The 13,473-nt window shown below is 44.5% G+C and overlaps 1 protein-coding gene across 1 annotated transcript in view; it reads left to right on the top strand.

Annotated features, from left to right (window-relative positions):
- Window positions 1–13,473, top strand: part of LOC113999430 (limbic system associated membrane protein) — a gene marked incomplete at its 5' end in the record, with an annotated part of 259,970 nt that overhangs the window by 215,811 nt on the left and 30,686 nt on the right. Inside the window, 2 exons of the mRNA XM_039386660.1 lie at window positions 8,501–8,635; window positions 12,423–12,543. Of these exons, the coding sequence (XP_039242594.1) occupies window positions 8,501–8,635; window positions 12,423–12,543 (256 nt within the window). The remainder of the gene's footprint in view (window positions 1–8,500; window positions 8,636–12,422; window positions 12,544–13,473) is intronic.

Here is a 13,473-nt window from a genome sequence, read left to right as displayed (position 1 = left end):
CTTCTTCCAAGTTTCAAACATACAAGAATGGAATTCTATGGGCTAAGTTGAATCATGGCAGGGATATTCAATATTTTTTTTTTTTAGTTTTTTTTTTTAGTTTTTAAGTTAGGTTACAGTTATGTGTTCATTCTTACCCTCTCATCCCAAGAAGCATGAGTGGACATAAGACAGAGGGGAGCAAATACATTAAATTTAGGAAAACATTTTCATGGATGCCTACGAAAGAAAACCACTTGATTCTTGCACAATAGTGTATTGAGCATGTCTTGAGCTACAGGAGACACATCAGTCTTTGTAAAGAACATAACAAGGATTTTTAAAGATGGCACCAAACACAGACAAACCCTATAGTTCCTGGATTGAGAGGCTGGCACAGTTGGTACCACTGAGCACCATCACATGAGGTTTTCCTACAGTCTGGGCCTGACATAATGATTTGTGGAATTAAACTAGGGACTACACTGCAGACCATCCCCACTCTTCACAGGCAGGACAGAAATTATACAGTTCAGTCAGGCTTCTTGCCCCAGATGGAATTTGTTGCTGTCAGTCTTTTCTTTGGTCTTGGGTCTGTGAGGATGAACTTGTCTTCAAACTGTATAAAGATAATAGCACAACTGCATTGTCCAAAATAAAAGAACTTTAGGGGAAGGAGTACAGGAGGCCAAATGCCCCTGCATCAGCTCTTGGCTTGCATTACCTTCTTGTGTTTAGCACAGTGGGCAATAAAGACCTATTGATCACACACACACACACACACACTCTGCTGTTCCTCTTGCCAAGAACAACTGCTGGCCCATCCTCTTGTAGGTGGTGGAGGAAGAGGGTGCAGATCCCTACAGTGCTGACCACACTGCTGGGAGCGAGAGGTTGGTGTGCTGTCATCAATGTGTGCACATCGAACAATTCCTTTGCCTGAGCTGTGATTATTTGTCTGACTTCCTGTTTTCAACCTCTGTTTTATTATCCGCTCTAGCATGGTCCTCATAGCCCTGAGGCTTTCTTAATACACTCAAAGATTTGGTGTCATCTCAGTGATTCGTCTAGCTGATGATGCCTTCTACCTCATGTTGTTTTAAAGTACCCTCTAAAAAGCAGCAGGCAAAAATTTTGAGATGCAGAAACAGTACAACTATTGGTATGTTCATGTTTATATGTCATTTTCTTGGCAGTAAAATTAAGGCTTGGTGTTTGGTAGCATAGTCATGACAACTCACACTGCAGTATGTAACATTTAGGGAGTGTAATATTGTAGCTGTGACATTAGATGACTTAATTTACCTCATGGTTCATAATTTACTTTATACACTGGCATCACAGCCAAGTTTTATTCAACAGCAATTCATCTATCCAAAAAATGCTGTTTGTGTTCATTAAAAAAGTGTTAACAAAATTGGTTTAAATTCAGTAAGTAATTTTGGGGAAAAAAAGTCATCTTCTTCAACATAAAATAATTATTTTAAATTATATCTCAAGTTGAGCCAGAACATTAAGTCCTTCTTCTGATTCAGCAAAGAACAGAAGAAAACCGCTGGTCAAGCAGAAGGCTTTGACCTGAAGCAGGGTTGGATTTTTTTTTTAGGGTGTGCTTCCCTTTCTTTCCGGTGTTCACATATGGATTTTGAAAGGAAAATCTAATCAGTTGCTGAGATGAAGGAGTATGTTGCACACCTGCTCCGTGCCCAGATTAAGGGCTGTGTATGAAGGGCTGTTCAGTGTGATGGTCTTTAGTGGTTGTTTATGAATAAGAGAGGGTGGAAATTCAGACACACAGCAGACCCGCTGAGGCTGCCTCAAGCAGACAACCCCACTGACATGCACACACAGCCAGGTTGCAAAATGCCTCCGAGCTGTCAGCTTTTGGCTTCCATCTCCTGGGCAGAGCCATCGGCGATGGCGAATCGTCCCAAGTGGTTTGGTCAGTGCTGTCCCTGGAGAGAGAACACAGAGACATCATTCAGTCTAGGAAGGCTGCTCTTAACCTGGAAGGTTTTTTCTGTTTTGTTTTTTTTTATTATTATTTGTATGCTAGGTGCATGGAATTTGAAGAGAAAGACCCCACAAAAATCACTGGCTTTCTTAACGCTGGTTATGCCAGCAGATACTTTGTATTGCCTCAGCCGGGCAGCATCCCGGGCGCTGTCCTTGGCTTGGGAGGCACAGCAGCCAGCTTTGCACATAAGGTGCAAATGTGATTGCTGATGAGCAAGGTCCTGTGAACGCCAGGAGAAACCGTGCCAGGGTGTTTCCTCCTGATCTGACTCATTCTCATTCATGAAGCCAGAGCCAGGCCAGAGCCCTCCCTGGCACTGCACTAGTTTTTTGGTTTATGTGTAATAGCTACAGACCTAAGGGCATGGGAGGCATCAGGCCAGCTTAAACAATAAATACCCTGCTGTGCCTCGCCGCTTAAACAGAGTAATTACTGCCTTACTACATGTGACCCCTCTGTTCCTGTCCCTCTGGCAGTTGTGATTTCATGGCTCCCTTTACACAAGGGATGGCTCTGCCTCTCTCCATGCCATACATCTCTCTGTCTGCCACTATCTCGTCTCCTGTCTTTCTCACTCGCTCTGTCTCAGTGAGTTTCTCTTTGTCAGTAGCTGACTACCATTTTCTCTTTTTGTCAGTCACTGAAGAATCTCATTGTGTTTGCATTTCTCTCTACCAGCCACTGTGCCTCTCTCCATTCCCTGTCTGGGTTTTTTCCATCTATTATTCTCTCTCTCTCAAGCTTTCCCCATTTTCACAACTTCCCATGCCATGTGAGTTTTTCTGCCTGCCTTCCTTACTGTATCATTGTAGCACTAGCTGTCCCTTTGCTCACCCACCATCTGCTGCTCTCCACTGATCTCTTTGCTAAAAACAAGCCTCTTCAACTAAGGGATGGGAAAAAAATGCCAAGCTCATTGGAATTTGTTATGGCTGACGAGATAGAGACTGATAAATGAAAACTTCAAAGTTTTGAATTAAAAAAAAAAATTCCCAGCTGGAGGTAAAACAAAAAAATTATGTCAAAGGCTCCCTTAGCTATTTTTGTCTTTCAGAATCCTGTTTCTAGGGAATATAAGGTGCAGAGAGAAGGAGGAAAGTTAGGTGAGCAAACCCTCAAACACTAAATGGGGAGTGCAGAGACAACAAAACCTGCGGTTCAGCAATAGAAGTTGCAACACACAAAAAAACTTCAAATGGCATTTATTGATTTCCAATCCTTTTTATCTCCTCACATCTTGTTTTAGGCAGAGGAGGGCCCAACAAAGATTCATAACCCATTCTGCTCTCCCCTCTTCACAACTACAAAGATGCTTGGAGGGAAAACAAACATAGGAGCAGGGGGGCTGATCTGTTTCTCCACATGTCAAATGCAGATACTTTCAGTGGATCTGAACTTCAGTTTAATTTAAGACCACAGCAGTGCTTAAAAAATAAGAGAAGTAAAGTAATTTTTGCACAAGTGTTGGATGGACAAACAGGAGAGGAGATGGAGCAAAATGTGGCTGCCACCTCTGCAAATCAGCTTCCCCTTTGGAGATGTAAAGAACTGGGACGTGAAGGGACAGGCCTCTCTGGTAGACCACGTGACTGAATACATTGCTGGCCCCCTGACTACCTGAAAGAGCTGTCTGTACACAATATAAGTGGGATTTTGTCTGGGTGTGTGTCATCTCTAGAAAGAAAGCATTTAGCCTTTGAGGAAAGAGTAATGGTGTGTGGCAGTGAAAGGGGTCATTCGAGTGGAGGTCAGAAGAGCCCATAAGTATGTAGGGAGCATGTGTTTCTGCACACACAGTGGGATTTATAGATATAAAAATTAAAATACATAGTCTATAAAACACGTAATATTATTTATACATATATATTTATACACACAGAAGAGCATAGGCAGGTGTGCACACCAACAAGGACAGTATGCAGAGCCAATGGGGTTGCACAAGGCTGTTTCCAGAGGGCAGGGGGAGAGGGGGCCTGTTTGCCAGCAGGCTAGCACAGCTGAGCAGATTTGCTCTTCGAGTTCATTATTTACTGGGTCCAATTAGGAAGCCAGGGGATTGGAAATGTGGCTGAGGCAAGCGGGCCTTCAAAGCCTTCCTCCTGCACACATCAAAGCCGCCTGCCGCAGATCCCTCTGCAGAAAGGGTTCTGTCAGCTCCAAGCAGCAGCAGCCGCCTGGCTCGTGCTGCTCGGGGTCGTTCCCTATTGGTTTGATTGTCAAGCCTCCCAGGCTCGTACTCTCTCTATCTCCAGCCTCCAGAGCAGAAAGCTCCTCTTTCTGATTTACTGGGACAGAGTTAAGGAGCTACAGCTTGGCAAGATGGTGTTTAATGGGGCTGCAACAACCAACCAAGCTAACTATGAACATGTGAAAGGCAAAAAAACCTGCAGGGAAGCAGGTTGCCTAAAGTCACAGGAGGGGATGATTTGGGATGAGAAGAGCTGCACTGTGTGAATAGTCATCCCCTTAGGGAAACCTGAAAGGCCCCCCACTGGGAAAGGGCTGTACTGAACCAGGCAGAACAGCCAGGAGACAGCCCTTGTCAGTGAGGAAGCTGTGGCAGAAGGGTCAGAATTTCATCCCTTGAAAACATGCTCAAGGCAAATGTCTGCTCTTAATGGGAATGGAGTGGCTTGCTTGCCAGAAGCTGGCAATCCCTCTGTTCACCTAATAGAATATGTTCATTGTTATCAGTACCAAGGAGCATTGTCCAAGCCTTCTCCCTCCCTGCTTTGATAAACTGCATAGTGACAACCATCAGTTCCCTGACAAAGCTGGCTCCTGCGCAGAAACATTTGTAAATTCACTCGATGGATAAAGCTCTGTTCCTGCACCCCCTACTCCCTGTTTGCCTTCGAGGTTAGAGTTAATATGACTCACCTAATCTGGTTGCCAAAGCGAATTAGTGAAAACATCTCTACAGCTCTCTGCAAGATATCACAACCTGACATTTCTCTAACACACTGTGATACATCTATCCTCTCCCTGGTCTTTACTACGACACCTTGATTTTATAGAAACGCTTTTTGTTAGAAATGGTTAATGTACTCTTAGAGGGGACAAGGCAGCAAGCAAAAGGGGCTGTCTTGCAAGTGAGAGCAGCGAAGTTCTTGTAGCAAAATGTTGATGCCCAGGGTCACCAGTGCAGGGACAAGAACAGTGCTACCACTATTTCAGCAAGAGACTGTCACAGAAACTTTCCCTGAAGTGTTGTGCTTGTATCTGTGTCCTGGAGCAGGGGAACGAGGAACTGAATAGGGTTATTGATGTCTTTGGCATGCCCTTTAAAACAGAAGTCCTGCCTTTCACTTACCTCTAGAGAACTCCACTGGGCAAACCAGCAACTCATCATGTCTTGGGAGGGGTTTTGCGCAGCTGTAAATGCTCTCCTGCTGGACAGGGCACACGGTACATTTTAAGTGCGTGTACGTATGCAGGGGAGAAGCTAAAAACCATCTTCCATTGAGAAAGTATGTACCCTTTTAGGATACTTTGGCACTTCATTGATGTGGTTCTCTGACAGACAGACTGAACAGCACCCTTAATGAGCGTGCCACTCCATTAGAGCTGGTTAAGTCACCCTCAACCCTGTTTTCATTACGGTGACAGTCTTGTGACAAGGGCAAATTGCAGGAGAAGCCAGCCCCCCTTGGAATGAACCCTGTGTATAAACAAGGCGGAATGGCAGAGCAAATGATTTGCAAAACGGAGGCAAATTACGTTTTAACCTTTTCTTTCTGAGTCTTTCCCTGATGTCTGATTAACTTTCCAGTCAACTGACTAACCTACCAACTGGGAGTGCTGCTGCAAAAGGAGGGTAGTGTTGGTTGTCAGTTTAAATTGGGGGTGGGATTTTAAAAGTGCTTTATTAGCAGGTAGCAATATGTCATAAGAGGATCGGGGAATTAAAAGGGTTCCCAAACAGAAATTATTCATGCTATAGCAAAAACACAAACAGCATATTTGCTATACAGACAGCAGCACAGTGCAGAAGTTGTGACCCGGTCCTTTATCTGTGTTCAGCCCTGGTAACACCTCATCTGAAATGCTGTGTTGGGTTTGGGATATTGCACTGCCAGAAAAATGTGAACCTGTCAGAGGGGTCTAAAAGCAAAGAACGAGAATGATCAAGGGTCTAAAAAAAACCTCACCTACAAAGGAAGGTTGAAAGACCCTGGCAATGTTCAGCCAAAAAAAAAAAAGATGACAACTGAGGGAGGAACATAAGTGATTTAAAAGTTGATAAAAGGCTATTGCAGGGAAGGAGGGAATGATTTGTTCTTTTTGTCTGTAGTGGCTAAGACAAAAATAATAGCTTTAAATTGCAGCAAGGGAGACTCAGGTCAAACTTCAGGGAAACTTCAGGGTAAGGACAGCAAAGCACAGGAACAGATTGTCTGGAGTGGCTGCCGCTGGAGGGCAGAGGATGGCTGTGTCCCTGACATGACCCATGTGTCCTGCCTTGAGGTTGGGGAAAGGGTTAGGTGGTGACAGAAGTCCTTTCCACAGTGTTGTGAATCACCTAACTTTGGTCCTACAGGGTTCTGTAACATATTCATGAGTTACAGCAATAAAAAACACCTGTGAAAATCCCCCCTTGCTTCCTTCTCCACTGACCTTCCACAGCATCAGCCCCAGTGCACAGCAGAGGACCGAAAGCCATGTCCCAGAGCACCAGGTGCCCAAAAGGAGCCAACTTTGCCTCCCTCCTTTGTACAATATGCTGCTCCCATGCAGGAAGGCCCTTCAGCAGGCTATCAGGGGATACAAAAAACAAAGCAGTTGTAAGTTTTAGACATAGCAATGAGATTTCCACTCACCTGAACATCTGGTAGGAGCTCAAAAAAAGAGACTGCTGGTTAGCCCTGCTGAAAGAGAGGGGAAACCTTGTCACTACATGAGTTTAATAGGTACACTGCTGTTTTCACACTGAGTCTCCATGACGGGGGGTGGTTTTCCCCTAGAATGATTCTGAAAATTGCCTGGGAAAAGAAAATAAAAAAGACAAAAATAATTGTGTAAGGGACAGAGTTCTGAGCAGATTTTGAAGTTCCTAAAGTCCCTCTCTGATGCAGGAGGGAAATGCATGAAACTGGCATTGCCAGTGTGTGTGCCCAGCCTGACCCGGCCAACATGCGGCAGCAAGTCTGTGCCTCTGTTGTGGGATCCATTGCAGGTGGCTCCATGGCAACTTCAGCTCCAAAGACAGAGCTTACCCACTGCTTTCACACAGTGCCCTAAGCCAAGCAGAACAGCCCCATCCTTGCAGGCACTATTTGAACTCCATCAAACAACTGTAAGTACTTAGTGAAGTGGGCAGGGTTTCAGAAGTGCTCGGCACCTGCTGAGCAAAAAATGTCTGCTGGGCAGACTTGCTTTGGAAAAATCTGCTCTCTGAGGAACCTGAACGTGAGACCTTGTGAGGTGACTTTTTTTTTTTTTTTTTTTTTTTAAATCTGGCTTTTACCCTTTGAGGATTGGGGGATGCTTTCTCCAAACATACAAATACACAGGCTGGTGCTTCCACATTCCGTAGAGCAGTGCTCACGGCCCTCTCAGAGGAACGAATGTGGTTCAGGTTCTTTCCAAGAGGAACCTTACTTTGCTTTTGGAAGGAATAGAGTAGATATAACAATCCTAATATTTCATGCTTCCGTAGCAACTTTCCTCCAACGAATCTAATGTGTTTTACATGGGTTAACCTCACCGCCCTTCTCTGACCAGGAGGTGATGAGAGAGGGGGGGCTATTTGCTGCAGTTCGCAGAGGGAGAGAGAAGGACTGACTCCCCCAAGGTCGCACAGTGAATTAAAAGCAAGGTCACAGACCTCTCCCGATTCCTGCTCCTGTTCATAACCCCCACTGACACTCGAGCTGCTGTTTTCACAAGTGTGTTAGTGAGGCAGCACAGTTTAAATATGTCCATTTCATATGTACAGTAGATCAGGGATGCGTGATGATTATTGGTCTCCACGGATCAAATTACACTTTGTTTCTCTCAGTTGGGCTGTGTTTAACAGCATCTTGATCTGATCGATGGCACTTCAGGGTGATAGTTGCTCTGAGAGACAGAAGGACATTTTTCACAGTTTTGCAGTGGAGAAAAGGGTGTTGACAAACCACCACCACATCTGAGGACCCAGCTAACCCTGCTTGAAGTAGCAATCAGCCACAGTCTGACTAACCTCCCCTGGTGCTCAGCCATCACACTAGTGAACTTATCTGATCTCAAGTGGTGGAGATTTTGCTTCTTGGCCTGGGCAGCCTGTGAGATGGGATGTGTTGGTACTACTTGTAGCTTCCTTCCAGATTTTCAGTTTTCCATAACTAATAAAAATGCTAGTATGTTGCTGATATGGCTTCTGAAATAACTTTTAAATCGCTCCTGACTGTTGCTTATTTGCAGAATCCCTGTTGTGATTGTTCCTCCATAGCTATTCAGCAGGAGGTTTCCCAAATCTGAAAGCCTAACAGAACCATCCCCTGTATTTTTCTGCACTACCAGGCAGAGAGTTCGAAGGCGAGGAAGAGTATCTGGAGATCCTGGGTATCACACGAGAGCAGTCGGGCAAGTATGAATGCAAAGCTGCCAACGAGGTTGCCTCAGCAGACGTCAAGCAAGTCCGGGTCACTGTGAACTGTGAGTACATTGCAGCTGGAACAGGTCAACGGGGAGAACTTTGCCCACAGGCGGGAGTCACTTCAGGATAAATAGAGAAGTGTTTCTGGGTTTATATTATACAATCTGAAAGGGACAGTGCTGAGAAAACTATCTGCACACACTTGCCACAGCGTATAGTTTGTGCTTTAAACCTGGTAATATATAAGAAAGGGGGGGGGGGCAGGCTGCGGGGGTAGAGAGAAACAGAGAGGGAGAGAGAGAGGAACTGTGAGTTGCCCCTGTCTCTCCCCTCAGAAACACTGGCAATGCCTTGTTTTCACTCATTGATATTCGAGTGAACAGTAGCGTGAAGAGAAGCTTCAGCAAGGCAGCAAGGAGAGATAAGGGAGGGTTCAGCTGGCTCAGAGCAAACACACGCCTCCCTGCACCCAGCCATCTCAGCAGTGCCTTCACGGGTATCACAGCCCAGGGGACATGCAGTAGAGGCACGTGTTAAGGAGAGGGTACAAAAACTTTAATTTTGTGCTGTTTTCAAGCTCTAAGAGACCCTCCATGCACCAACGTAATACAGAAAGGGGCTTGACCAAAGGATACAGCAGTCCACCTAAAAGCACTGAGAGGCACAGTTAGCTATGTGGCTTCCATCCACACCTGTGCGAGTGGGGCCTGGATCCCATTGCCCATATATGCTTAGACAGATGTCCAGTTCACTCAGCTGGCCTGTTCCTCTCACAGTGACACAAGATATTTCAGACTGATGTTACTCGTGTAATCCTACGCGTGTATATGTCCACCTCTGTACTTGCATGGTTTATATCTGGCACTGGAGTGATTTAAAGTGAATATCTGCATCTACCTGCTCTATTTCCTTGCTTGGAGGCTAAAAACTTTGCAGCAGGGATGGATGAATAGGAGATACATCGTCTCTCGACCTTCTTCATTTTATACACCAGAATACTACCTTAAATTGCAATTGGAGATGATTACAGGCATGTTTCAGGGTGCATATTCATGGTCTTGATTCACAGATAGAACTGTCAGGGAGTGGGTTAGGGCAGAGACCTGATGGCAGTAAGTGTTTCAGCCCATCCCAGTCTTAATTTGACACCACAGGTGATTACAGCACCTTTTAATACCATTCTTGCTCTTTGTCTCTTTCTTTCTCTTTGGGCCATCACATTAGATCAACTTTTCTGTCTTGCTTAGAAGTCAGGTTATAGGCTCCCTGCAGCATCTTCAGAATCCACAATTTTTTATAATTCCCTTAGAAACTGGGTGGCAGTGGTTTAATACCAGCTGCTTCATGGGACAAATTTGGCATAAATATGAACTGTAGTAGCAGATTTTCTGCACTAAAAGTGTCGAGGGTTTTTTTCTTGTCAAAAACAGCTGAATTTATAAAACGGAGACATTCCATGATAACCAATTAATATTTTCAAATATTTCTGTGAAACATAATTTCAACGATGCTTTTAATGTGTTTGAAACAGATTGTTTGTATAAAGTCAGAATGTTTGATTTTGACTTAGTTTCAACACATAATAACTATGCCACAGTAAGAGCTTAAACATTTTAACTGTTGGAATATATGAAAATATAATGTGATAGAGTATTGCAATATTAATATGTGGTGTAATTTGTAATGTAAGCAACTTAAAATTCCATCAGGACAGAACTTTTCCTTTGAAAGAAAGGGAAATAAAATCTAAGAGATCATGAGGACCGTGCAGGAAAAAAAAATCAGTCCTGTTTGAGGAATGAAAGCTAGACATTTGCATACATCTTTCCTGAACCTGCTTCCTTAAACAACACCACAAGTTGCAGAAAGTGCAAAAACTACAGTAAGTTTGAAAAATGGGACCTGCCCAACCTAAGGAGCTTCCTGGCTATCTTTTATCATCTGCTGTGGAGCACGTAGCTTGCCAGCTCAGACCGCAGGAGAGAGCATCTCACTTTGCTTTGGTCTCACACTACCACCTTCAGGCTTCCTGAGTAACGGCCCTTGCAGCACATCACAGACAGGGAAACTGAGGCCTGGAGAAGAGTAAAAGGAAAACAGCCAAAGGGAACCCACTCCTGGCTTCCCGGGCAGGAAACAGCTACACACAGAATATCTGCTTTCTGAATGCAATAGGCTGGTTTATTCGGGGCTCCCACCTGCCCCTTCTCATGGGAGAGCACTGCAGCAACATTTTAAAGGGGTGAAGATAGGGACTGCTCAGAGCAAGGGCTCCCTGGCAGCAGGCTGGGGAGGGGATGCCTGCTGGGATCATTTTCTAAGCCCATAGAAAGGTGCCTGTTCATTCTGTAACTCGCCTCTTGTGCCAGATTCAGTGAAATGGAAAAGTCTTGTCTCACTTTAGACAGCAAAAAGATATACTGTTTGAACCAAAATTCAAAGGAGGATGGTTAAAAAAATCACCTTCACTATTCTTTTATTATCCCTTCTCCTTTTCAAATTAAAATATTTGCGTGAACCCACAGCCTTTGAATGTAGGATCCTATTTATGTACACTTATTAATATTTATGATGTTAGAGGGCGCACTGCAATATCCCTAAAGCCCTGCATAAAATCCCGATTAAGGTCAGGAAAGGGATCACATTGAGATGGCTAATGTGCTCACAAACAAATTTCCTTCCATACATTTTCCAAACAGAATTATTTTTTTTTTCTTTGACTGGCACGATCCATTTTGCTTGTCTTTTTCTTTGGCCTTTCAGTGCCGAGACGGACACAGACGGCGGAGCTGTACTCTGCACACGCAGAGTGCACTTTATGGTAACCCAAGTCTCAGAAAAGTAGCTGTCTGAGTTGCAGCCCCGTAATCTCAGGATGTGGAAGTATTAGTGATGAGAGACAAGGCACTTATTCCTTGATCCCACTCAGCAGCCAAAGGGAAATATTTCTACCTTTTAACGTGTAAAGCTTTATCACTTAATATTTTGAACATGGGGCTGGGATTGAAGATGCTGGTGCCTACCCAACCTGGTACCCAGCCAGTACTGAGATGTAGCTCAAGCCGGGCCCACCAATATGTTTTCCAAGTTTGGTTTGCCCACGGCTACAAATTAAGCAGAGGTGGGAACACCATGCTAGGCTGAGGGCAAGCTTCATGCAGAACAGTCACAAGCAAGCCTTCTTGAAGCTTGTCACAAAGCATGACGTCCAGGAACACTTGAGCAGGATTTTTAACCTTAGACACCTAAGGGAAGTGTCTCAACAAGTTATCTGTCTCTCAAAGTTGCACACACAGCTTCTCCTAAAGCTCTTCCCTTTTAAGCTGTGAATGTATTTCCATATCATACATGTTGCCTCAGTCCTTGCTTATTATCCTTTTGGCATTAGATAAAGAGTTTGTATGGAAAATAATTTTCATGCTAGTGTTAAATTCCTTTATTCCTTTACTTTTACTGTCTTCCTTTACCCTTGATGAAGTCTTTCTCTCATGTTATCTCTGATGAGTCCATGTGAACTAAAGATGCATAGGTAAATATTCATAAATTACAGAAGTCCATCATTAACCTCAACTCTGCCTGTGTATGCCTATGCATTTATGACAGAATTTTATTCAGCAGTGCTGAAGAGAAGCACGTGTAAGGAGCGATGCTAACGTGGTATATTAGGGAGAGTTCAAAGAGCACGTGTTCTGCAGAGGAGCAGGGGGGAACATGTGCCACAGCAAGCAGCAGCTGTGGGCCTCCACTAGCTCGAACAGGTTGCATGAGGAAGCCATCCCTGACATAGTTTTGCTGTTTTGTCACACCTGGAAGTGTGTGAAGTGACCACACGTTTCCTTCCTGCAGACCCTCCCACCATCACAGAGTCCAAGAGCAATGAAGCGGCCACGGGACGACAAGCCTTACTCCGGTGTGAGGCATCAGCAGTGCCCACACCCGATTTCGAATGGTACAGAGATGATACCAGGTAAGACCTTTAGCTCGCCTCTTTTCTTCTCTCCTTTTCCCTCTAATCAATAGAGGATCCTTAGAGCATCACCTATTGTCTTCCCCAACTCTTCTTCTCAAACAAATTGCTCCTTACAATCCATTTGAGTCACAATGACCCATCAGACTCAGCAGAACCAGCATGGTCAAGGCTGGAGGATGCAGTCCCTCTCTGCGCTGGGGATGCTGAAGGAGATGCAGAGGGTGGATCTCTTCCCTTTAAGTCAACTATGGGCCAACACACAATTAAGACAATGTTCAGGCATTAAGTAGCCCATGTTACAGATAAAAAGGTAGGTAGTGTTAGTCTCCAATTAGGTAATACCAATCTAGGTGCCTTCATTTAGGGGAAGGAGCTGCTGAGGGAGGTGTGATTCCCCCATCTGTGTGACCTGAGCCTCTTAGATTTGCATATAAGAGTAAATGAGAAGAGAAAAGGGATCTGTCCTTTATATCTGAGCATTTACCTGGTATTAAGAAGGTTGTGTTATGACCCTAGTTTTTAACATGACATTACAGGCTCAGGGGTGACTTAGCTTTGGCATATGCACATATTGGAACACATGAATTGGTTCAAGTATGTACTAGCTTTCAACTGGCCATGGTGTGTTCATTTCCAGTGTGAGTCTGTGCTGGAAAAATGCTTCCTCCCTTCGCTTATTTTTTTTTTGCTTTTCCACTGCCTTACTGGTGGCATTTCACCCCACTGCACTCTTACTTCCATTCATTCCCTTCTGTTTTCCATACATGCCTTCTTTGATCTCTGTCTTCTCACATCTCCTTCCCCCCTCCCTCTATCCTCCCCTTCCAGCTGGGCTGAAAGACTTTGGTTTACTGCCTGCCAGGCAGTGATTTCCTTCCCAATACATAGCTACCATTGCACTATACACCTCTTCTTCTGCCTTCCCAG

The sequence above is a fragment of the Pipra filicauda genome, unplaced genomic scaffold, assembly GCF_003945595.2.
Source record: "Pipra filicauda isolate LSUMZ 115617 unplaced genomic scaffold, ASM394559v2 scaffold499_size419610_pilon, whole genome shotgun sequence".
NCBI lineage: Eukaryota > Metazoa > Chordata > Aves > Passeriformes > Pipridae > Pipra > Pipra filicauda.
This window is presented reverse-complemented; position numbering and strand designations above follow the sequence as displayed.